This window comes from Atractosteus spatula, chromosome 4 (assembly GCF_055471065.1).
Source record: "Atractosteus spatula isolate fAtrSpa1 chromosome 4, fAtrSpa1.hap1, whole genome shotgun sequence".
In the NCBI taxonomy this organism is placed as follows: domain Eukaryota; kingdom Metazoa; phylum Chordata; class Actinopteri; order Semionotiformes; family Lepisosteidae; genus Atractosteus; species Atractosteus spatula.
Genome location: NC_142709.1, coordinates 73,063,081 through 73,089,959, shown reverse-complemented (window position 1 = coordinate 73,089,959; position 26,879 = coordinate 73,063,081). Strand labels below are relative to the sequence as shown.

At 40.4% G+C, this 26,879-nt stretch overlaps 1 protein-coding gene across 1 annotated transcript in view; it reads left to right on the top strand.

Annotated features, from left to right (window-relative positions):
- Positions 1 to 26,879, top strand: part of naaladl2 (N-acetylated alpha-linked acidic dipeptidase like 2) — a 259,632-nt gene that overhangs the window by 108,275 nt on the left and 124,478 nt on the right. The window contains exons 3-5 of the mRNA XM_088913972.1: positions 8,200 to 8,470; positions 13,677 to 13,796; positions 25,484 to 25,634. Coding sequence (XP_088770098.1) covers positions 8,200 to 8,470; positions 13,677 to 13,796; positions 25,484 to 25,634 — 542 coding nt within the window. The remainder of the gene's footprint in view (positions 1 to 8,199; positions 8,471 to 13,676; positions 13,797 to 25,483; positions 25,635 to 26,879) is intronic.

Below are 26,879 nucleotides of genomic sequence, written 5' to 3'. Positions count from 1 at the left end.
TCTCTAAAGCTTTTTCCTTCTTCTGATGGTTGCTTCTCCTGGACTTGATGGCTGTTTATTATGAAAAAAGCTTCCCTGTCGCCAATCAACTAACACCTCCCTGTGAGGCAACACACTTCTGCAGACCGCAGCCAAAGCTCATCCACAGCCGTGAAAAAGTCATTCCCATTTTTCCAGCTCGAACCAAGTTTTGGTTTGGAGAACAAAGATGTATTAATACTCTCTAACGTTACTCATGATACAGTAAGTCATTATAAGTTTGTTAGAAATTGTTCTTGGATAAAAATACCTTGTCAGTGGAGCTGGTCAAAGGTTTCAAGTCTGGCTTGTATTTTTCTTATCGGTGTATGGTTAGGATGCTGTTTATATGTTTAAAGTAAATGCCATTTGTAGAATCACCTTTTGCTGTGACAAGGCAGCTTTATACTTAAGAAATGGATCAGGGTTCCTACACGAGCCACTGGGGGAGTGGGGATCCAAATGTAGACTAGACTTGTGTAAGAGGGCTCGTCCTGAGCCTGTTTCAAGGTGATGCAATCCCCAAGATACTGCACACTGTAATGATGTAATCCCCAAGGAGACTGAATTGTGTGGATTTCTCCCATAATGGTAGGCTGGCCATTTATCGTAACTCAATTCAGTGCTCTTTAGAGGAGACACTTTTGGTCTGGGAAGATCCTGAGAGACTGTGATTGAATCTCAGCAGGACTGAACACGCCGCACTTGGTTTGGGGGAAATACATGTATTTTAGCCCTGTCAATAGCCAGATAAAATCGGATTTCCCTCCGACAGTAATGATAGCATACTGCACAGTCACCAGGAAGCTTCATATTTCCAGAAAATTGTTCTCCAATATTTAATCCAATGGTTTCATACAATTTTTCACGCTTTATAGAAAGTAAAAGGCTTAGCCAGCGTCTGATGCTAAGACACACGTTAGTACCGCAGTTCCAGAGGTTTCCTCACATCAGGGGCTTTTCTTGTGGTGTTCTGCCTAAAATGGTACTGCATTTGGATACTAGAAGTAGCATAAATACCCTTTCAAATGTCATGTTTTGCATATGTCAATGTGATGCAAATGCCGTGTCATTATGCATAAATATTTGCTAACTGAATGAATTAAATAAACAAAAAAAACCCACTATTCTTAAAATTTTTGGCAGGGAAGAATCAGATTTACCGCACATCTGAGCCATTACATATAAAACATCTAATTTTGATGAATCTCTGTTAAGCACAGTTCACTGTGTTCGTAATTCTGCATAGCAGTGTGCTGCTGATTCAGCTGTGAGCAGCCTCAGTGCCCAGACACATTTGGGCTGGTTTCTCTAGACTGGCCAGTCAGTACTGAGTGAGGGTTCAAAAATGCAGCCAAATTAACAAGCTGACATGCTTCCATGCCGTAGCCCACAATCAACCCTCACAGCCAGACCCCTGCTGTGGCACTCAGGTATGGATGGAGTATTTTCATTTTGTTCAAACCTTGAGATCTGTGAACTTTGATATCTATAGTATGTGAAATCCACACGCATGCATGTATACATGTAGTGATGGATAAGATTTTTGCAAGGGCTCTTAGTAGAGGAATTCTTTTGAAAGTAGCGCCTACTGTGTACATAGAAATAAAACATTTTGTACAGGCTTTTTATATATTCATTTCTGCCATTGTCTGTTGTTTCAATTCTTTCATTTCCCTCCCACCTTTGCCCTTCTCCTCCAGCCAAGCATGAGTCTAGGAACCCATTTCTCTTCATTCGGCCTCTGTGCCTTTCTCTTTGCATTTGCACTGCAGTTGTGGTTATTCTTTCATCTTGTTTCTCCGAGTTCAGCTCAAGTTCACTGACATGCTCCTCTGTGTCATCTTTCCTTTCTTTCCAGATTCATTCTGCTGCCCTCTCTTCAGTCTGTGGCGCCACCAAAGTCTTCTTTTCCCTGTAATGTAAAACTAGCTTTGCCAGATACAGTATGAACCAGACATTCTGCCTTCCTAACTAGTCAGTTTCTTCTTTTTAATTCACCATTGCCATCCTTTTCTCTCTGGCACAAAAAACTTTAGTCAATGAATTGTTTCAATTCAAAATAAAAAAAGCCTCGATTTTGCCCTCTAGGACTGAAAATGCTGTGCCACTAAAAGCTTGTGCATTATCAAGAGGCTGCTTAGTTTTTCATCTTGAATCCTAAAACTAACTTGGTGGATACATTTTACTTTCACTCACTCGCTTATTTACTGTACATGATAAAAAGGAACTGCTAAAAACCGAACCCAAAGATTCTTCTAAAAATTATGACCTTTTCTTAAACAACACAGAGAAGGCATAAGAACGAGAGTCAAACTTTTGCTTGTCTCTTTTCTGGGCCAGAACAGGGTTAGTAACAATAAAAAAAGCTGCAATTCTGACGATCTTCAGAAATTTGGAACATTGTGTCTTGCTAGCCATTGGCATACTGTATCTTAAAATAGTCAACTCATCTTAGCAACCGCTTATGAGCAGATAGATGGAGCAAACAGACCCTGTCTGCCTCAGTCCATTTGTAATTTCTGCAGAAAAACATGGGTATAATATCATTTTATGTTTATTCCAAGTTACATCACAATCCCAGTGTAACACTCATGAAAGCTTTCACCCTTCTGTGTGCTCTGTACCTCATAAAAGCGCAGTTGCAGAAAGGTCAGGCTACTCTTGAGTCGTGCTGTGGAGGCGATCCGAGCTGCTTGGCTCAGACTCGTCAGGATGTTCACCCCCCTTCCCTGGCAGCAGGGGTGGGAGCCCGTCTCTGCGGTGCAACTGTAGGACTGTTGTAGGACTGGCTGAGTCTCCACGTCCCGTCAGGGTGCTCTCTCTCTCACCTCATGATCTCCCCCACCCAGGCTGGGGTGCGACCGTTTTTCACCCGTGAGGGCGTTTCCGTCCTTTGCTCCAGGTAGTTCTTCAGTCACCAGTTGTGCTTTCAGAGCTCAGTTCATTGTAACCCAAGCCAGGAGCCTCACTGCGTGACAGTGCTCTTTTGTCTAGCCCATTGTGAGGACAGTCAGGTTGTTCTCTGAAAGCAATTAGCTTATCTGATAATTAGTTTTTCTCCCAACAGTTACATGCTCTATCACCATTGTTATACTGTTGTTATATTATTGTGCTGATGTTTTGCTTCTTTCTGATATGTAAGGGGTGTCTGTGACTGCCAGGCTGCTGTTTCTTGATTTTGTTGCTTATTCCTGTGTTTTGACTTTGTGCACTCAGTGTTTACTAACAAGATCTCATTGCCAGTCTTTAATTCATTAAACATGTGGGTCACGCTGCGGTTTATGAGCAGTAACACTGCCTGTCACCCTCTCTCTCCCTGGCTCGAGCCCTCACCGATGAAAAGTCGGGAAGCAATTAAATTTACACCTGGACTAACCTCCTTGTTGGGAATAAATGACTCTTCAAGGTTTTAACCTACAGTATGTGCGCTTCATCATTTCCACATAATAAATGAATTATTTTTTTCTTTCATATGCATGCCATAATGCTGCTATTCTTAATATTTGTTTTGTTCTGCACTGGACCCTCTGTGTGGATGAGTTCCCCCAGTATGAGTCTTCTGGCTCCAGCAGCTGAGCTGAGAGGTCATGATGTTGTTAAAACGTCTCAGTCCCCTTCCCTTGCACAACTCTCCTGTTTCCCATCAACAGGATGGTTCTGGTTATTTGTCTGATTGATACCTAAGGATCTTACGTAGAATTAAATTTACAGTAAAAAGTGGAGGAATTTATGTCATTATTCTATTGTATTCAATTATGAGGGGGAAGTAGAAGGTTATTATATTTGCTTTGTAGTTGACATTCTGGCCTGAAAAGGGCATACTTATTTAATCAACGTCAGCTACAGTCCAAAAATGATAAATATTTTTTTTTCTCTCCAGGATTTCATAAATTACTCATTCTTTTGCTTCTCCTAGCATTCCATTGAATGTCACGACTATTGTACTGTAACTACCTTACTGCTGCGTCTGCGATCACTAAGAACAATAATGCCTAACCACCATCGCTGGTAACAACAATGAGAACAATAATATCGGATGACATGTTTCAGAATCAGTTTTTTTTTCCTTATGAAGATCTAAATCAGTGCAAACATGCTCAGACAATGCTCTTTGGCGTAGTAACTTTCTTCATATCACAAAAACATTTCCACGACCTGTTTGTCTTTAATCAAAGATCCCCGTCCGGATGTCTAAGTCGTTTCTTCTCCGTGTCAGAAGCGTCATGCATTGCCTTTTTTTAGAATTGTCACAAAAGCGAAGGACAGGGGGTCAGCCATTTTCAGCTGCTGCAGCCTCTGAGAGAATGGTTCGCAGGGTATCTCTCATCTCTCCTTTTGTCAGCTGTTAAACAGAGAAACCTCTTCAGGGACAGGTGGAAGGGAGCAACTGCTTTCACGGACAGCAGAGTTCATTCGTGCCGTTATTATCATCCATAATAACGTTTTTTTTTCCTGCACTTCAATAGCCACCCAGAAAGCTGATAACAAATACCACAGTCTACACAGAATCTACCCCCGTGACCGTTTCCAGCACAGGGAGAGAAATACCAGCCGTCAATCACTCTGCGGCCTAATGCCAGTTAATTAAGTGAGTGGAATGTCAATAAAAAGTGAGTTCCTGGGTTTTATTTACACAAAACAGAGTGAGCGGAACAGGGAGGCAGACTCCCCCTCTCTCATGCACATTTAAGATGTTTTTAATCGTTCCTCTAATGGTTAATGTAATTATTAACATTATTGTATATTAAATATATGATTATGACTCTGTGCCATTTGTGATATGGCCATACAAACTACCATTGCAGATGGTGTTATGTTTGTTTCCCTCTCCTCTCTAACGCCAGCAGCAGCCAGCTTGGCCATTAAAAGGTATTGATCAGACTGGGGAGCTGCAGGAATCTGAACAGATCTTGGGAGCTGAGGCCTGCTGTGCATGACAAGGTCTGATTCCTGAGGCTCATTATGGCGCATGTGGCTGTTTGTCAGACGGTCACAGCTCTTTCTGGGCACCAGGGCCGTCCAGGGAGACGATCCGGTGGGCTGAGGAGGAAGGACTCGTCACAGGCTTTCAGACTCTGCCGTTGGCTTGAGTGAAGCCAATGTTTCAGGACTCTGCTACCTGAGGAGGGCGTCTTTTTTAATACTTTGTAGGTTGTTCATGCTGCCGCAGCAGAACTGCCAAGACCGTCTCCCAGGTAAATCGAACAAGATGAGCCGACAAGTCTAATAGGATGCATTTGAAATCGTGAACGGGAGACAGCTCTTCACCCAAAGTGTTGTGGGAATATGGACAAGCATGTGTTTGGAGAGGAGATCCTGCATTCCTTCAAGAAATGGCTCGATGAGACCCTCAGATCAATTCTGACCAAACTGGCTAGATGGGTGAATGGCTTCCTTTTGTTTGTAACTCTTCTTATGGGACTGCAAATGTCATAGAGCTGCAGTACTACAGTACTTCATATACACTTGTTGGCAATCATGGTTAGTTATGGGTGGCTGTACAGAGATATGTTTTTCCTCCCACACTGGTTTGCTTTATTAATAGTTGACAATACGCATCCTACTGTAAACATGCTGGCGATGTTGGAGAAACTATTATTGTATATCACGTGTAGTGTGTTGCTAGCACTCTGAATCCAGGCACCCATCTGGTCTGTACTGTTCAATGGTACCACACTGCATCATTTCTTAATAGCCTAAGACATGTCATCTGTTAACACCCTGCATCAGAGTTCATGGTTCTGTATTTAATAGCTTGTCTCTGAACATGTTTTGCATAAGCCTGCTGTCTTCCTAATCATTTTGTTGTATCAAATCAGCTGAAAAAAGCTATTATTGATGCTTGTCATAAAATGTTGAAGAATGTCATTATTTTCCTTGAGCTGTGCGAAAGATGTAATTTGAAACCAGTCAAGTATTCTAAAAGATGAAATTGTATTTTTGTATCCCTCTGATTGTTGGATCGGCAGGGCAGCTCTGCACTGGGGAGGCATGGATCGAGAGGGAAAACAGAGCTCAGTGTTGCAATTTTGCAAGTTGATGTCTGAGAATATTGTATGTGGTTACAGAATACAGTACATTGCAAATGGCTGAATGATTTTATAGGTTTAGCTGTTGTTATAGATTGGATTGTTTTAGTGGTATTTTACAGGTTTAGGTAAACAATTTATTATTGTTTAGCTCTTAATGTTAAGCACTCAGTATAAAATAAGCAAACATTTTTTGACACCAGTTCTGTCTGTATATGTGCTCACATTACTATTTCCACCTAGAAAAGGCAACTCTGACATTTTGTGGTAAAACTAGAGTGCAGAGTGCTACTAACTAGTCATACCTGCTCACAGAAGGTCCACAGTGGCATTTATTTCCTAATGTTGTGCAGCATTATGGACTCAGCAAGAAAATGTGCAAGAGTTTGTTTTTACTAATGGCATGCAAAAACTGTTTTAATTATACAGTAGCTCATCAAAAGTAGCTATTTGTTTCTGATTAGGTTCTAGGAAAACCTTACCTAAACATGAAGACATTCACCTCGGCTAAGAATGGCACATCAGCTCTGACTAGAAACAATCTGATAAATAATGCTGTTTTGTTTTCAGGTTGTCTGTTGGGTCTACAGGTTCCATTGACCATTTTCTACATGAGCTGAGCTTTCTTTTTCCTTGAAAAACATGGTTCAGTACAGATGCTCAATTATTATTACAAAAAAATGAACACTTGCTGTGATTTACAGTATATTTGAATAAATGCTGTAAATTGAAAAGTTTCTGCATAGTGTCTAATACTGAGATTAAGCAAAGCATTTCACACAGAAGCTCTTGAGTGCCTTCTATTATGCCACAAATACTATAACTTGTCAGCATACAGAGGATTTATAGTGAAGCTTTCTCAGTCATCCCATCATTTCATTAGACACTTATACCTTAAGGTTAGGACAATTGTGCATAATCTGTTTAGTGCTGTTGAAATACACAATGAAGGGTCATTTTTTCCTGTCAGTGGAATAGAAACCTTGCTTATTACCATTAACTGACCGTATAGCCTTGTTATCAATCAAAGCTGAATGAAATAAACTGAGGAGGAGCTCACATCAGGAGAAGCCTCCACTTCATTTGCAATTGTAAAGTGTTTGCTGTTCTCCAGTTTTGGTGAAGATAAAAGCATGGATGTTCACTTTGCTCAAGGAAACATGGTTATAGAATGTATTGTGTCTTCACATATAAAATATGTACTGTATCCTTCTGCTGTACCTGAAGAAAAATGTTGCATGCACTCCCTTGTCAGACTGTAAGTGTGAGAAAAATGTACTGTGCTTCACAAAAAATAGCATTTGGAATCAGTTGTGGAATATCATGTGGCTTGATACTTGTATTGAAATAAAAAAAATGTATTTGGAGAAGCAAATGTTACGGCTTTCCTGTTCTGTTGTGCAATAGGTTTACTAGGCCTTGTTTGTCTTATCCAGATCTACTGTATTTATTATGTGGATTATTAGGAATGTCTCAGATGTATTTTTGAAGACAGCACACAAACTCAGCCTTGTTGCAAACCTTCAAAGATCTTGAGATTTGCCAAAGAAATACTGACTTAAAGGTCAATCTTTTAAAATTTGTACTTAAAAATCATTTACGCTGCTCGGAAATAGCATATTTTAAAATAAATTGCAGTTAAAAGAGGGGGCCTTAGCTTTTGTGAAGCCTGAAATATACAGTTGGTTTATTGTATTCTGTTTTACTGACAATGAAATGGATTGGGTAGGAAAGATATATTATTGTTCTCCAAACAAAAGATTTGTGATGACAGCATTTAAGGAACCATTTTGTTTCAAAGCAGTAATTTTAATCAGCAGCTATAGGAATGTGAAGCATATTGCCAAGGCACTTGGAAATTAAAAATAAAGAATTGGTCTTAATGATTTTCACAGATTACAGTTGGAAGCGTATTCTAATGAGCACTCACAATTAGACCATTTCAGTGCAATCAGCTATGAAGAAGGAGAACATAATAAGGTCAGACCAAACCTCACTAGAAGTCAACTGTGGGCTTATTAGTTTTATTACAGATGAATCTTAAACTCCGTCAGCAAATATGCTACTTGGTTTCACTGCCAGAGCCTTACATTACAATTCAAACCCATTATATGGTTTATTGTATTTTTTACCACTTGTTTTATTTCAGGGACTTCATGCAGCTGTCTGAGGAAGAAGAGATGTCCCAGGTGAAGCTGCTTCTACAGCAGTGGACTACGCTGGGATTAACAGACGTCCATGTAACCAATTACACGGTTCTTCTCGACCTGCCTGGTTCCTCTCCCAACACCATCACTGACAAAGCCAGCAGCCACTGCTTTCTCCCTAACGGAAAGTCCTGTGATCCCAAGAGCTATAATCCTCAATCCATGGAGCAGCTCTTCACCTATGCAGCCTATTCTGCAAAGGGCACCCTGGAGGTACAGTACCTGAGATTTCACGGCCTGTTTCCTTATTGATTGCTGTCTATTCATTCTAAATTTTTGGGGAATGACTGACCGGTGAATATAAACAAGGATTATTTTTACAATTGCGCTGTCAAATTATTCAGTAGTTTTCTAACCCCCATCCTATTTAAGATCAGAATTATTCTAAATTATTGGAAACTTTTGGTTTTTAAAATGTTTTATTCAGGAGAAAAAGTGGAATTTGTGTGCTTCTCTACCAAAAAAGAGAAGCAAAATTTGTAAAATTTAAAATAAAACTTTCGCTAAGGTCCGTTGTCTTGTTTGGTATCTGAAATACCCCCCCCCCCGTCTTTCTGAAGGATAATTAATCTGCCTTCATGTATTGCATTTATCTCCTGCTCATTCAATTCGCATTCTGAAAACAAAACTAAGCCTTTATTAACTGGCTAAAAATAGTGCCTGTTCATTCTCAGTCTTTGAAATACATTTCTCTTTGAAAAATGGTCCACGTTAATCCATCATAAGACCATTCTATAAGGTATTCAATTTGTGGTCTCTTAAAACCAATTAAATGATACTTGTAATATCTAAAATCAGTTCTAAAAACTATTATTACCAATTTGATGGATAGAACATGTTGAATGTCAAGGAAAGATGGTATCTTTCAGTTCTGTCTTAGTGGCAAACGGGGTCACTTCTAATACCATGTGTGAGACAGTTCTGAAGTCTAGAGTATGTGGAATGTGTTCAGTTTTGCTTCTCGTAAATAAAAACCTTACAGATGCTAATATTGGATTAACGCCCTAATAACACTGAAATTAATTGCTGTAAGTTTATATGGTATTACGTTAAAATTGTTATTGTTTTTGTATTTGATGTACATAAACCTACACAAGTACAGAGCTTTAATAGTATCCAGTACATAAAGATTACATATTTTCTTATAACTGAATAAAACTGTATGCTATCTATTTTTAAAGTTAATTGAGTATACTCTGTAATAGAAATATACTGTAATAGAATATTACAGTTTTCTGTAATTCTTACATATTCTGTAAGAATATTACAGACACACCTGAAGAAGGCTCCACGGCCGAAATGTTGTGTTCTCTTTCTTCTTTTTTTCAGCATGGAATAAACCTATTACTTGTTCCTTTGCAGCCTACGCATGCTGACGCAGCTACCCACCTGAACTACTGTAATAGAATATGTGATTTATTCTGTCATTTTTTAAATTTGTTTTTAATTTTTCATTCTTGAATTTTTCCTGCTAAGCTTTTTGTTAATTAAAAAGTCAGATGTTTATAGAATTTTCCATGAGTAGGAAAGAACATATTATGTCTCATTTGACTCTCCTATTAATTAAATCCCTTTAAACTGGAAAAAAAAGGAAACGGGTGAAGTGTTGAGCACTGTACAGTAGGTGGGCGAGACAAGAACTCCAAGATGGTTAATAAAACTAATCTGTAAAAGGTTATGGCAGCAAGAAGAATTCCGTAGTTTTTATAAGTCAGTCACAGCCTTTCACATTTTGTATTGCTATTTAATATTAATTACGTTGCACTTCATGTCATCTGCCGAAAGTTTGACCAGTTTTGCATTTTATCTAAATCTTTTTTTTTATTCCATTTGCTATTTTTACAATGTTTGCTGATCCTCCTATGTTGGTATGACCTGCAGACTAATTCACCAAATACTGTATACCAAATCATTGAAGAGCAGTGGTCCTACAGTAGTACTGATCCCTGTGGTACTCCACTAAGTACTGTACATCACCCTAGTTTGTGCATTGAGCCGTATGCAGTCAATCCGTTAAACTGTTCTCAATCACAAAGCTATTCTCAGTCACCACACCGTCAGAGTCTCCCCAGTGCTGTGAATGTCCAGCCCTGGTCACTAGACCATCAGGGAGCCTCAGTGTTGTGAGTGATTCTATTTACAATGTCCGTGGTGTTTTACAGACAATGTAGTGTAGCAAATAAAATATCATAATATATATAATACATTTTATTCAATATTTTGGGTCCTCAGTAGAGTACTCTCAAAATTTCAGAGCTGGATAAATTTGTCTGCATTTCTAAATTTCAGCACTTAATGAATAGGAATATAAATAAATGGTAACAGAGCGCAGGGCTCAAGAAATGAAGACTGAAAATACTTCTGCACCCAGACGGCTTGTTGTGTGATAAGCCTGAGCTGATGCCACCTCCCCAGACTTGTGTGACGTGACACTTGAGTCAGGAAATGAAAGGATGCTGAATTTCTGCTGCTGTGATCCGCGTCCTTAGCCTAAGCAGTCTCATATTAGGGCTGTCAGTTGTCTCCTATCAAAAACAAGTAATTAAATTCTTCCATAGACAGTGGTGTAAACCCTGCAACCTTTGAAATTTGTCTTTTTATTCACCTAAAGTCCAAGTAATAATGATCACCAGACAGCACAACTTGGATTCTTAGTGATTGACTTGTGGAGTCAAGAGAGGAGAGGAGCAGACATCGGGGGGGTATTTTTGTGTGGGAATCCAAACATTTTGTGGGAGAAGGGTTGGCAGGGCATTCTGTGCAATAACCACGCTGAGCAACATCAATAAAAGCAAAGGAGAACCAGATGATTTGCAGAAGTAGTTAAAACTTCATAGAAAGCAATAATTGAGATAAATCCGCATAACTGGAACCATTAATACCTATAAATGAAGAGGAGTTCTGACATGAGGCCTAGTAAGCACTTACTGTGCAGACGGTAATAAAACCAGATACAGGCAAATAAAGGCTCGTTCATCTCTTAATGCCCTAACTTCTTTAGTGGTCAGTGTTGCTTCTTAAACACCCCCAGGGTAATCAGTGGTACTTTGATCAGATAATTTCTTGGAAATTAGGTCCCACAGCAGTGCATCTATGTGGAATGAGGAGCCATTAATTTTAGATGTTGAGTTTGCCATGCTATGATTTAGCTAATAACAAAAGAAGGAGAAGGGTGAGGTGCAGATGTAGGGATAATTTATCAAGATGATTAAGGTCCTCACGTCGCACCTATTCTATTTATAGACGTTATGATCTGTGTCTTTACTAAAGCCCAGTGACAAGAGTCTGAAAAGTGCCTGGGCTGTCCTGCACGTGGACTGCAGCCAGCTGTTAGCAAAGGAAGGCCTGCAGGCAGCAGAAGAAGGTGTAGTGGTCACATGCGATCTAATAAAATGGGGTTTTAGAGTGTAAATTCATATATGATCTCTTTTCAACTCCAGTTCATGAAGACGGTACTTGTCTGCAGATGTTATGTTCTACGAAATTATTATTAGTATTTAAATAACCTAGAGTCAGGTGGTCATATCCATGATTAATTGCATGGCAGCATAGTCTGTTTATAATTTATCAATAACTGATCTTTTTATGGGTCCTTCACTGATAACGTGTGTTTGTCAGACACTTGTGGTGGTAAAAGGTTTTCCATTATACAGACGGCTTTTTGGTGCTTTAAATTGCCATAAATGGCAACACGGAGGTGTGCATGCTCTCCGTGTCTCTGTGGGTTTTCTCCAGGTGCTCTGATTTCTCCCATCTCCTAAAGACATATCAGCTCTGCTAGCTGGTGCTTCTGACTTGTCCTCTGTGTCATCTGTGAACTCTGGGATGAACTGGCATCCCATTCAGGGTGTGTCCTGTCTGGTGCCCTATCGTTTCAGGATAGGAACTGGCTTGCTTTCTGCTGATGGAGGGATGCTTTGACATGATTCTGTCAGAACAGGAAAAAAGAGTCTGGTGCCAAGACCAGATGCTCACACAGAGCGATTATGGATGTGTAAAAATATATTTGTTGATGTCGTTGCTGTTGTATTGTTGTGGATGTATAGAAGATGCCCATTGCAGCGATTTCACTCTAACAGGCTTGGTGTGGCCATTAGCATTTAATTTGACTGGCACCTTCTACATTGTGTTGAAGTTTTGATTTTTATTTGCTTTTTTATTGCCTCGAACTAATGTATCCCCCTCCTCTACCTGCACAATAATGAACCCCTACTGTTGCTTGCTAGTCATGCTTACTGTATAGTAATGTGCTTTCATGCATGTGTTTGACAAGATTAATTCTGTTCCAGAGGATCTGTTAAGTGGAATTTGCTTTAGGAGTGAAGTGGATTGGCACCGTATTAGACACTAACCTAAAGATTTTCACAACCAAGGAGCTCTGAATGGGGATCAAGTGCCCCTGCTAGTCCTTGAACCCAGCTCCTGAGTAGATTCCTTATCTTCACCTGCAAGACTGTGAGATGCAGTACATGCTGGTACCGTACCGCACACTCCCACCTCTCCATTCCAGCCTGTGCTTCTGTGGGTCTGATATCTTTAGATGCTCTTTAATGTGCAAACCTGGAATTCGGCTCCATGTTCCCACTCTGCACACACAAGCCAATGGATCTGCATTGCAACAATGTGTGCCCTTGAGTCCCCTACTGTATATAATCAATCTTGTTTAAAAAAATATTTCTACCAGTATTAATACTAATGTTATGTACAGTAGTATATAGTATGAATGGAATATACTTGTACATCTCATGGCCAGCACCGAGGGGGCGTGTTGAATTTGGTAGTGTTCCAGTGAGCTTGCTTCCTGTTTAGATCACCTCCTTTTGCAGAGCGAATAACACAGTAGTCCAGGTTTGTGTCTGTTCTGTTGAGTGTAACAGATGAGTTTCTTATGTTACAAACAGTGACAACAGTGATAAATCTCACACTCCCCTGGTCTCTAGGGTCAAAGTAGCTGTACTTTCTTCACATGTATTCCATTTTATTTACCCTGAGGTCTTTTGAAAAATTAATTGCACTCAGGTAATGCAGTGTAAGTCACATCCAGACTCTCCTATTGTAATTACAGCCGTTAAATATTTGTTTGTCTTGACAGTAGTTTCTCATTTTCCATTTTTGTTGTTTTTTTGTGAGTCTGTGCTGGGGGGAAGTGGGGGTTGTGAGAGTAGCAGTTACCCATTGATTAGCGACAACACTGATAACAAGCAATATGCAGCGTATAGCACACTAAGAGGGCAGTCAAATTTCAATAAACACAGTGTGTGAAATGAACTGATAGTGGTACAATTAGCCACAAGTTCTCTGTGTGTGTGTGTGTGTAAATAGACTCAGTCGTGTGACACCGCCTCTTTAATGGATACGTTCGATGACTCATTATAACCCGTTCCTCCTTGTGCGCCCTTTTCTTTTTCTGTGTTGCCAGGCAGCGGTGGTTGATGTTCGGTATGGAACAGTGGACGACCTGATTCAGGCCCGCATCTCTGACAACGTTACCAATAAAATTGCACTGTTGAAACTAGGACATGCTCCTTTCCTTTACAAGGTAAGCGTCGCAGGAAATTACAAGCCCATCTATTCTTACCTCTGTCAATTCTCCGTGGGGGATAAGAAAATACAAAAAGATAGTGCACAGGAACCCCAGAGGATGAGCCATGGGATTTTTCCATTGGGGTTGACATAAGCCAGAGATTTACTGACTCTATTAATAGCGGGAAGGAGATCTATAAAGACACGTTTCTGATATCCGGTTTCATATTGCAGTTATCTATCAGTGGTGGAGGTTTGTGTGGCTCTGCAGAGCCAGCACCGCTGTGATGTCATCAGTATATAGTGCCGTGCTTGCTGCGCTGACAGAGTGTAAACAGGGGGTAAAGAACTGAAGGAGCTTGAACTCTTAGAATTTTAAGAGTTTAGAATAATACTGTAGGAACATATTTACTGTACTGGTAACAATAGCTCATGAAACATAAAAAGCCCTGCATTAGTGGATTTAGCTTCTTATTTTATAAATAATTATCTAAGAAGCAAAAAAAAAGATGCAAATTTTATTGTATTGTATTGCGTAATAATATCTCTTTATCATTAAGTACACTTCTCCCTGCCTCTTCCTTTTTCCTTTTTCCATTTGTGGTGTTTTTATATTAAATGTCTTGACAAAGCTGGGCCTTTTTGGCATTTAACTCATCTTTGGTCTATTTAGGCTCCAAAACACCTGGAGAAGAAAAATAAACAAGCTAGCAATGTACTCCTGATTTGTCATGGCAGAACCTGTAACCCTGAATCCTTTATTATTGCAAAACAAATAACCCTCACCTCAGAGGTCCCAAGAGGGGATGCTCTGAATTGTCCTACTCCTTTAAATAACCCTGATTAGTCCTTCATGTCAGCTCCTCTCGGTGTAGTCACTTTAATTGTGGCCAGATCTAGGCCAGGCACTGAAACGCAATCATTCTAATTATAATGGATTACTGCAAAGGTCACAATAGTACAGCAATATGAGTGTGAGCTTCAGTAAAGCTTTGAGCATTATCAGATTCAAATATCTCCCGAAGCCACTGGCTTGTCATTCAAGGACTCCTGCTGCAAGGATGAAAAGACAGAGCGTGTTATAGAAAGGTTACGTTCCATCAGATACAGTGGGGAACCTGCCTATTTTCATGAAGATAAGATCCACAAAGGTAAAAAAAGGAAAGAAAATTGATTATTGCTTTATTTTCAGTATATATTTTTTTCACATTCTGGCACATTTAGTGTTTTAGGCTTATGGGACCTAAAGAAGCCTACTGAGAAATTAATGGGGAAAAACCTCTCTCCTCCTCCGGTGTACTGAGCCCAAACAGACTGCAAGGCAACTGTACACCATGTTTAGACATTTACATGTATATGAGCATGTCTGGATTATTATCCTTGATGAAATATATCCAGCATCAGTATCCCCATACTTCATAAACCAATTAAACAATGTAGTACTATAAATACCAGTGCAGCTGTGATAGCGACAGTGCTTTTTTTGTTTCTTTGTTTCTGTTTTGAAGATACCTTAGCGAACCTTTTAAATAAAATGAAAACGAGTGCTGATAATAAAGTAAGCTGGCCTTTGCAGACAGCTGTATGCTGAAGCCTGCACTGTGCAGTAATGAAACTGGGATGAAAATTAAACTGTGGCAAACACAACTGTCCATGAGAGGGCACACACTTCATGTATCCTGTGCCCCCCTGTTGTGAGATTTTGGGTGACTTATAGCCTTTTTGAACAGGGAAATGCCTGTAAAAAGATATCCCAAAGCATAAATACAATACCTTATTAGTTAGATAATTATTAGATTAGATAATTATGTAAAAAAACACTGCTTTCTTAATTGAAGGAAGAGTCAGAGTGAGCTGTTTAAACATTGCATTTGAGAATTGTGTGTTTGTCAGCACTGTGTCACAGAATTGTGGACATTTATTTATTCTAGAAATTACAGCATCGCTGTTTTTAACACCGTGGCTTGTCAGCGACTGGAGTCTGTAGGTTTTGGACTCTCGTGTCTTTTTCACCCCTTCTGGGGGCAGATTCCTCTACTCCAGGCACTACATGGACTGTAGCGACAGAGGTACTGTGCCCCTCTTGATAGTTTCGAGCAGTTAAGAGGAACTTAAGAGGAACAAGGTGAACATCAGAGTTAACAGGACATTCTCTTCCTCTGCCACAGGCACTGTCCCTCCACGGGCTTCGCTTCTTCTGCAACTCCTCCTCTCCAGACAAAAAAGGTTCAGAAAATACATACTGTACAGTACCTGTATGTGCAATTCATACAACTTTCAAAGCAGTCTTTCGCAGAAGAGAACACATGTCCAGTATCAGTACTTTCCTCAGATCCTGCATTTTCAATTAAGCCTGTTATGAAAAATGACTAATGCCTGATAAATGAAGACAGCTCTCACAAACAGCGGTGCCCTCTGGCCTGTAGCTCAGCCATGAATGAATCCTCCACCCCATCTGTGATTTCTCTTCAAGGGGCAGACAGCCTCCTAGGAAAAGTGCAGAAGAAAAGTAGCATCAAAATAATAATAATGGAAACCATGTTGTAGAAATGTATAATGTTTTATTTGGCCGGATGTTTAAATAGCGATTAGTTAGAAAGAATTATCAGAAAATTATCTGGGTTTTTTTCTTAGAGCAGCTTGTCTATCACTTCTGTCATGTCAGAGATTAGTGTGAAGTGCTCACGGCCTCTGGTATAGTGTTCGTCCCGTCCACAGACACATCCACATTAAAGACATCCCACTCGGCTTGTGCTTCGCTAACTGGTCACCCACATGCTGCAGTGTGGGCTTATAGACACCTGCCTTTGTTAGGAACAAAGATACCCCTCTGTGTTCGTCATAATAACACTGAGACAATACTGACCTGAAAGTCCAGGTTGAGCTTCTTAAAAATATCAATCTTTCTTTTTAACAAGGATAAAAACACAAAACCATGAAACTGGAGAAGCAGCATTTCAGAAGTTATATAACTGTTCAGACAAGGATCAGAGCTTAGTTTACATTTTTTAGAGTAACGTTTTTGGCATCTTGAGAGGATAGAACTAATTATGGTCTTTTTACTGAAAACTGAGTGTCAGATTTCAAATGCCAACTCTGATCGGCGACACTACAGAATTTTCGCCCGTTGTGAACAAAGCATTTTCATTTGCATAGTGATCTGTGATTTAATTTGTTATTCACCATCTGCATAATTTAGAGCTGTTGTTTAATAAGCATCCCATTTTCAGGGTTTCTTCTGAATAATATTCGTATTCCAATTTAGCATAAGTGGATGAAACAATTTCACCCTTCCTTTATTAACTACCTCACGGGATTATGCTGCTTGCTATGTAAATGCTACTCTTTCATGTGCGTGCTCTCCTACATATTTGAAGTTCACCTTTGTTGTTCTTTATACAGTATATGGCAGGGTTTGCTACTACTTGAAATAATGCGTGGATCACTTCCACAGCTCTGTAGCACAGGCATGTTTGGGCATGGAATATTATTTATTGTATCAAGTCATATTGCACTGAATTAGTGTTGCTTGCTGGAAAGACACCATAAAATAACAAGAAACAATTTTAAATTCAGTATTTATTACTCTTACTAAATAGGGCTATCTCTTAGTGTATCCATTTAACAGACATTTATGGGGTACTAATTACTAGAACCAGAATGTTTCATGCAAATTACAGAATAGCTCTAAGATATATTTAGACAATTTACCAGCTCTTTCATATTCAAAACTAAAATTAATCCAGATCTCATCTGTGCGTAAGCCTTGAATACTAATTTAGTGCTTCTAAGCTCATTTAGGAAATTGCTTGAAGTTTTCATTTATTTAGAACCTTAGCTTAAATGTTAAAATATCGCTATGAAAATCAATTATTTGTCTCTGATCTCATGTATTCCATGTGCTCTGTAATGTTTTTTAGACTGCAATTTTCTTATTTCAAATACTGTAAATTGTTTTTTTTATATATATATATGCTCCGTGTGTGGTTCATCTTTCCATCTGTCTGGAAAAAAACATTTTTTTTGCTACATTTAGTGATCCCACTCTTCTTATACCACACAAAATAACTTTCATTCTTTAAGAAAAAATGCATTAAAATGCTGCTGTTTTGTAAATCACTGTGAGGGGATACTGTGTACAGTAGCTGTTGCTGCTGTTCTGCTGTGCTGACAGGAGAGTTACGGCCCTGTGCATCAGCTGAATGTGTTCACAGGTCTGGCACGCTGGCCACTGGCTCACACAAGCAGGAAGCCCAGCACTGCGCAACATACAGAAGGCTTCGTTAATAAAATACCCTTTGCTGTTTCTACATGCACTGGTGACACACATTCAATTGGTTCAAAGTACATTAAATCTGTCCTTTAGGCCAGATTAATGGAATAAAAATAATCTGAGACTGTACACACACTCTTCTGTCTCTCCTGATACCAAGAAAATATTTTTCATTTAACACTCATGTATTGAACTATGTCTACATACTGTATTTGCGGAAAAGGTAATTGGTATTTATGGTAAGAAAAAGTGAAAAATACCCAAAAGACTTTTTTTATTAACTTTACAGAAGAATACAAGAAACACATAAAACCCCAGAGACTAATTTACATTTTTTTCATTATCCAGTTGGCGAGGACATGGCTCAGGTCCATTTTAAAATAAAATTCTTAATTATTCATTTGGACACATCTTTGTTTTTGTGAAGTGCGTTGGTTTAGTTCATCTTGTGTTAAAAACAGCTTTATTCTGTGCAAACACCCAGCATGCAATACTAGATGGGGTTATCTGAGTATATTAACTTTTTCAAGTGTGTGGGCTCACCCAGAGAGATTAAATCTAACATATAGTATATTGAGGAAATCTAAGGAGGGCTTTTTTTCTGAAACCGTGTAGATACCAGCTCAGAGTCACGATCAGTGTTGCAGTGAAGATGATGCACAGCTGCTGGAGTCATTGAAAGAAATTTATTCACGGCACCCTTTAAACAAACACTAATACTTAAACTCAGCTGGCAGTTAAGACTCAACCTTCAATTTACAAATCAGTGTAAACTGAATGTTGATAATGGTAGATATGTATAAGCCTTGGCTTATGACAGTAATTAAGCACATCAAACACTCAAACCTAAGAACTGCAGCACAGGAGCACTGTGTTGATGCTGTGTGCAGTGAAACAACTTGCCATGTTTACGTTGCTGTTGAACTTTTTTACGTATTTGTCCTGCTGTCCTGAATGTTACTTTTTAGTTATAGGCTGTTCTGTATCTCTGTCCTTCTGTTTGATTAAATCAGTCGGTTATTTTTCTACAATTGTATTTTGCTTAGAAATTATATTTTCTTTTTAACGGTACTTTCTCAAATGCATTCAAACTTCACTTCACAGAGTGGATACATGCGTTACAATTTCAGCTCCAATTATGGCAATAAGAATTTTAATACTGTTTATCCACAAGTTCCTGTGCCACGTACAAATGCCATACAAATATTCTGTAGGTTCAAGCTGAAGAAGGTTGGGTGGGCTAGGGACAAAGTGATTACTATCAGGTGGTTGCAGGTTCAGGTCTGGGCTTTGCTACCGACTCCTTGTGTGTCACCCTGCCCAAATTGCTGTGCTCCATTCTGGCATAAAAGGAGACTGTCTGTCTGTGAGTCACCTCTGCGGCAGGTGTTTCTGATGTAAAAGTCGTCGGCTAATTGCTGTATGTTGCTTCCAAGCAAGAGTTTTTCTCTTGTGAGCACTTGAGTGCCCAGACAGAGCATGTGGCTGGGGCTGAATGTGTCACACTTAGCAGTGTAGGAGGCTGTGGCGATCGCAGGTGACACTGTGCTGAGCAGCACTCCTACACCTCCCCTGTGAGGCCCCAGTGGCTCTGGAAGGGGGAGGAAGGGGGGGCACACAGGTACATATCAAACACCTGAATCTGAGGCTCTAATTGGCACGTTAGTGGCCTTCTTCTGAGCACACATGCCACAAGAGCAGCCCTTGGAGAGGAAGTGTGCTGTGACTGTCTGACTTGCAGTGATGGAGCATGGAGACAGCCAGGCTCAGACACTGTGGTGAGACTGTAAATGCAGAGTGGAGATCTGGAGAGGACTGCTTACAAGTGTTTCTTTTTAATGAGAGCAAAAAATAAAAAGCCCTGAATTAGGGCTGTATTTTATGTATATGTCTGTATTGCAGTAATCACAATTAAATGGCAGTGAATGTTATCAAAAGGAAATGGTAGCGGTCATTAACATGGGAAACACGTGTTTTTAGACTATCGAGTCCTGTAATTAGCTCTCTATCTAATTTTAACTTTTGTCTGAATGGGTCAGTAGTTCCAGTCCTCCAATCATTTGGTTTTAAATCCTTATTCAACTATGCAGCAATTGTTGACCAAAGACTCTGCCTTGTCACATCCTCCTGCTCAGGCACATGTACAGTCTGAAATTATTTCATTTAAAGCCATATTTGAAATTAATCGAGTACGAAAACCTTAATAGGGGTAAAACCGAGTGAAAAACAGAACCAGTAGATTTTATTAGTTCTTGCTCCATTAGAATGATACAAAGGGTGCATGACAGAAGTGTGTTCATTTGAAGTGTTTTGTCACAGGAGAGATTAAGGCTGTCCTTTATTACTTATTTTCTTACAAATGTGGCAGGAATTTAGAAAACTGCAGTAAGAGGACTCAAGATAATGTATAAAAAATATTTCTGAAAGGTACTGTAGCTATTAAGGAAAACCAACTATGGAAATAGTATATACTGTACCCAATAATAACTCAGTTCAGGGATAGGATGCTAATATAATTATCAGGACTTGTTTTTATGTAGTGCTTCACAATGGACCCTAAAGAGCTTTACACATACAGGAGGGGACCCAATTCATCCACTGCTGAGGTGCAGCCCCACCTGTAGCGATGCGTTGGTCAGGACCCTATGCAGACAGTATAATCCGGGAAGTAAGTGAAACAGACACGGGGAGGAGACGACGAGGAACTGGGCAGGTTGACGAACAGGGGGGCGTGACGATGGTGAGCTGGTGCTCGGGGGGTGCAGGGGCGAACGAGACCAGAGGAGTCCAGGGGGTAATCCAGGGAGAAGTCCAGAGCCGGGTGATCTATCCAAAACAAACACAAGACAAGGCTCTCCAAGCCCTGGACCCAGATGGTCAGGACACCGCGGTGAAGCCTGTGCCGTCAGGTCTCTCTTGGACCCGCTGGTAGGCGGGCCTCCAGGCATCCATCTCCCAATGCTGAGCCCAGAATAGTGCGAGCGTCTGGCTTAAATAAGGAGGGGCAGGATTGGGGGCAGGTGCACATAATCATCTAAAATGTGAAAGAGCTGGAGCGCCCTTAAGAGGAGGGATTACTGTCATGACACCACCTGCATGACTTGATTCAGCCATTCTGTGTCTGCAGCCACTGCACAGCAGATCAAGTGTAGAAATGGGTGGAATTACTTCACCCACTGAATTAATGGAAAGAGCTAGACTGTTTGAGTCCAAAGTGGAATTTAACAAGGAAGCCAGCATTAACACCCCTGCTCTTACAATGTCATAGGATCTTCAGTCACCAGGTATTCTGGACACTGATTTAATATGTGTTTCTGAAGGACGGCACCTCTTACAACACAGTGTCCCCAGGTACAGTACCATACTGTGGCATCAATTTGAGGTTCAGTTCAGCTTATTGTTGTATGCACAAGTGCAATTAAATTCTTATTTGCATGTGTGCTCCAATTCAAAGACATTAAAGGAATCACCAAAAACATAAACACAGAACAGCAGCAGCAACAACAAGTTAAATAACTTGCAACTCAAGAAAAAAAACATCAGTGTGAGCCAGTGGTAGGGGTAGAATTCAGTAATCTGACAGCTTGTGGGAAAAGTCTCTGAATCTGGAGGTTCATGCCTTTATGCTCCTATAACTCTCACCAGAGGGAAGGGGGGGAAAAAGTGGCGAACCAGAATGACTTGTATCCTTAGTACTACTTCCAGGCTTCCTGAGACAGCAAGTTGTAAAATGGTACCAATTATGTACAGTATATATACGATATACCAATTTTTTCAACTGTCTGAGGAAGTAAAGGTGCGGTTGTGCTTTCTAACATGCTGGGACCATGTTAAATCATTAGTGATGAAGGTTGCCCTAATGAAGCTGAATAGTGAATAGAGCTCTACCTTCTGGTCCATCAACATCACGTCCTGCAGCCTCTGGATTTTGCATGGAAATCCCCCATCTCAGCACTGACCAGGCCCCTGGGATCTGACCTCGGATCCACTGGGATCTGACCAGATCAGGCTTCAGGGTCATGCTGCTTCTGCCAAAGGCGCTGTCTTGGAATACAACTGTAGTGTTAAAAAAAGACTGAAGAAGTCAGACCCAAAGTGACAACACAGTTAGCAAGAAACAGGAGATCTGTTTTAAAAATTCATGCTCGGGGACTTAAGAATGCTTATTCATGATAGTCATTCCCCACTGTGTTGTCTTTGTTTGTCATTAGAATTGTAATTGGCCGGTGTCATATTTGTTTAGTATCTTGCTCTTTATAGGGCTGGCACATTTTATTGCAGGAGATAACGTGTTTGTGGATACTAGAATTCACAGGACAAGAGATGATTGTGGGCGATAATGTCAGGAGCTCAGACAGAATAAAAATATTCACAGGTTTGTGATGTCTATCTGCGAATAACCTCTTGCTGGATTAACGAAGATTTAGATTCAAGAGTTCACGCTCCCTTTGAAACCTGCTTATTTACTGCCTAACCAGAAAAGGCTCACTGCTCCTAAAAGATAAAGTTTATCAGACAAGTGAAGAATTGCTGCTTTTCATTTAATATGAGGACTTACAGTATAGATAGTCTGGAGTTAAATTACAGTGGACAGTGGATATTTTATGGAATTGTTGTATATGTGTTATTTGCTTTTTTAGTGCAGCAGTTTTAGAGTTTAGTCTAACTTAAACAAGTAATGTTTTCTGAACTCATAAACTGCTTATGGGATTTGCTGTGCATGGGATTCTTGAAAGGCAAAATTGTTACCTTCCTCATTATACACAGTTAATAATAATATTAATAATAATAATAATAATTAATAATAATAATTGCTTACACTTATATTGCACTTTTCTGGACACTCCACTCAAAGCGCTTTTCAGGTAATGGGGACTCTCATCCACCACCAGTGTGCAGCCCCACCTGGATGATGTGATGGCAGCCGGAGTGCGCCAGAACGCTCACCACACACCAGCTCTCAGTGGGAAGCAGAGTGGAGTGATGAAGCCAGTTCATAGAGGGGGATTACTAGGAGGTCATAATTGGTAAAGGCCAATGGGAAATTTAAAATATGTTTGTAAGGAAGGACTGTGCCAGGACCTTGTCACATAGCCTTTGTGGCCAGTCATAGGACATGTATATATACTGTAAAGTACAGTATTTATTGCTATGTTAGTTCTGTATTGCTCTATTTTGTTGTGTGTTACCTGTTGTTGATGTCTGGAACTGGTCTGCTCCACAAGCTTGTCAACCCACACTTTTAAATGTAGGTTCACCTGTCCAGCGAGAGGACAGGTGTGGGGTTATAGTATACAACCTGGTCTGGGTGGTATAGTAGTTTGTTGGGTGAATTTTGTCCTGTCCAGCTGTTTTCCCTTTTCATTGCACTTATTTTCCTCATTCTCTGATGGAACGGCATTTTGTTTACTTGGCTGACTACTTCTGCTGGGTAGTTAGTCACAATATGGCAAACGTGTATCAGTAACCCACTGTCTCCCAGGTTGGACTCCAGCTCACTGCTACCCTGGAGTAGACTCAGCACTTATTAATATTTACAGATATCAGAGTCTACTTAAAATCAAGAGAGAAACAATACTAGCTAATGTTGGTGTTATGGTTGAGAAAAAAATGGCATTTTTAAATTTTAACACTGAATGACCATCCTATGGTCATCCTATCTATTTTAAAATGAAATAATAGTGTCATGATAAAAAGGTTGTGTTAACCTAGGCTTGCTCAGCAGTGCCCAACTTGTCTTCGGAAAATATATTGTAGTTTTTTCTTTTACCTTGTAATACTGTCATACATTACAGGCTTAAATCCCCAGAAAAGTCTGTCATCTATTTTTCTTTCAGATGAACCAAGATTATAATATTTCCCTCAATCTGTATTCTCTGTTCAAAAACCCCGTCGTTCTTTTCAAAGTAGCCTGAATGATCACATGCAAATGATAACACTTTCTGTGTTTCCTTTTTAAATGTGTTCTTGAATTCTTTTGGAGAGCCAATAATTTTCTGCACTAGTTAATCCTTTTAAAGTAGTGAGGCATTAAAATGGATCTGATTTCTGTTCCAATATTGAGTCTTCTCCCTGGACCAATAGACTTGTTCAGTGAGTGCATCCAACACCCTGGAGAGCAGTCCCCCAGAGAGCTGCTTCCTGAACTCTGACCTGAAGCATCTGGGAAAGGGGAAATTAAACTGTGTAATTAACTGCTGCACTCTTCAAGGATGACAGAGAGTGTCAGTGGCACTTCTCTATCATATTCTCCCTGCTATCTCCATTTCTTTCCCTGCTCTGCAAAGCTGTGCAATCTTACAGTGTTCGATTTTTGAAATATGGTTACCTGTAGGGAAGTGTGTGAATGTCTGTTTGGATATAGTTCATGTTTCCACTGAGTGGGCAAAGGTTTTGACTCCCATAACAGGACTGCAGCTTTGTTTTGCTGATAAACATTGTCACTTTAATTTATCATTGCCATGTAAAGGCTTCAGATTTGCTTGAAAAAACATACTGTACAGGCACATAGCCAGATGCTTCAAGGTTCAGTCCTCAAACAGGGGTTCATCCATGTAGGCAGGAATAGACGCTTACATTTTCTTTACTGGAAAAGTGACAGCATCTTGCAAGAATTAGAATGCCGTTCGCTGTACTTTCTGACAATGCAGGGGTACACCAGAATACAGCAGGGTTTGTAGGGTCTCTTCATTTCACCAATGAATGAAGTACAAGGCAAAGGGATTAATGTGGTTCAATTAAGGAATTAATTAGTTCAATAACACAAATTAAAAGCTCAGGTGGAACAAAAACCAAAGAAAACTGCAGCTCGTGAGCCGCAGAGGTGCACTTTCTAGCCTTGACACGTTACATCAGCCCTCAGATACACAATCCTGGCAATTTAGTTCTTAAAGGCTACAGGGCAGTCCAGTATCTTGGGTCTCAGAGGTGCATTTAATTAGGTTTCCAGCAACTCTAAGGCTCATGCAGATGCAAGCAGTACTGCTGTGTACATATGGTTGCCAGAAACCTGCAAACTGAATTATTAACTCAGTATATTTCCACATGGTAACCTGCTGCAGTATATCAGAGTCTAATAAAGTCATTGGTGGAGGGCTGCCCTTCTGTGTGGCTCTGTGTCAGCTACAGGGGTAAATTAAATTTTATTACTGATGAATATTTTCTGGGTATTACCCTTTTCACATTTGGCAGATAAAATGTCACAGATGACCTTAATTTTAACCTTAATTTATGAAAACCAGTGCACTGTCACCCTTACAATTGGTATTTCTTGAATTTTTTATGAATTTATAGCGTAAGTGACAGCTTTATCAATATATTTATACTACAGCTCCATCTCTAAGTCAGTTTTCAGATTTATTATTATTATTATTATTATTATTATTTTCAACCTGAGATTTAAAGTTCACAATCTGATTTGTTTTCCACAGCTTTCCCTACTGGCAGAGGCTGGTTTTGGGGGTGTCCTGCCTTATGTTGACCCCTGCGACCTACCAAATGAAAGACAGGTTTTGGATGAAGCGTTCGGCATAACTCTGAATCCTGGGGGTGACCCGTCCACGCCGGGGTATCCCAGCATCGGTGAGTGTTTCCTCGCATTGGGGCGCGTAACACAATAAGAGGGCCTCCGGACATCCTGTATCGATCATGCTGAGAGTCATGGCTCATCGGGCACTTACCCTGCGTGGGCTGTGTGGGGCTGGCCAGTGCGCTCAGAGCAGCTCAGACGAGCCGGGCAGCTCCGTGAGCACAGCGCAGGGGCTGGCCAGTGCGCTCCGGCCTGTGGCCTCGTGGTGACCTCAGGAAGAGAAGCTCGGACGAGCTGGGCAGCGCATGCGAGAGCACGGCGCAGGAAGAACAGATGCTGCTCAAACCGCACTGCCCCGTTATGAAGTGTAAATGAACGTGGTGCAGTTTAATGAGGGATGAGAGGGATTAGCTAGATTGTTAACAGGGGATTAGTTTTATTTTGTTGCGGTGCATTTCGATTGTTTTTTTTCCTTCTGAGGAATGGGAAACTGCAGGCCCGGTGCGCTCATCGCTGCTCTCTCAGAGGCTCAGGAAGACATGTTGTAACAGACAAATAAGTTCTGGATCCCGAGATGAAGTTAAGCGGATGAGTTTTATTGCATGCAAAGAACAATGAACAATAAAACAAGTATTGTTCCAAGTGCCGGTACAAAACTTCCAGTTTATATAGCCCTTTTCCACCGCTTCTGACGTAGCTCGTTACAATGGTAATGGGGAGAGGTCATGGTGTTCGGCCAGTTCACAGACTCTGGTCACTCTTAATGTCAATGTTAGGTTTCCTTCCCTGGGGGGTTTCCTAGCTGGCATCTGGAATCCTTATCAGTTATCCCCCTTTCCTGCCATAACTCTAGCCTGTTACTTAGAAGTCCAGGCCTCATGCAGAAAGGACTCAGTTAACCCTTTCTTCACATCTTGTATCTTTCTTCAGACAGCAGGCAGCGATGCTGCTCTGAGCCGCTGCAAAGTTAGTTGTTGTTTTCATGATTTAGCTGGTTTGTCATCTCTTTGCCTCTGGACAGTTTATGGGTTATCAGGAAGTTTTACTGGGTGCTCGTTCTATCTAAGAGCTGTGGAAGGAGATCCTCTTCAGCCGTTGACATGTCTGGATTTATTTTTACTGTGCTTTACTCCACAAGGTGACACTTTCACTGCAGTGTGTCTGGAGGCCCTGCAAACCTCCCTCTCATTTACCAGGTACAGCGACACTTATACATCAAGCCCTAAACCGGTCCTAGATCTCATCGTGGCAAAAACAAGGAAATATATTTAATCTCATTACAATGATGGCAAAGTTTC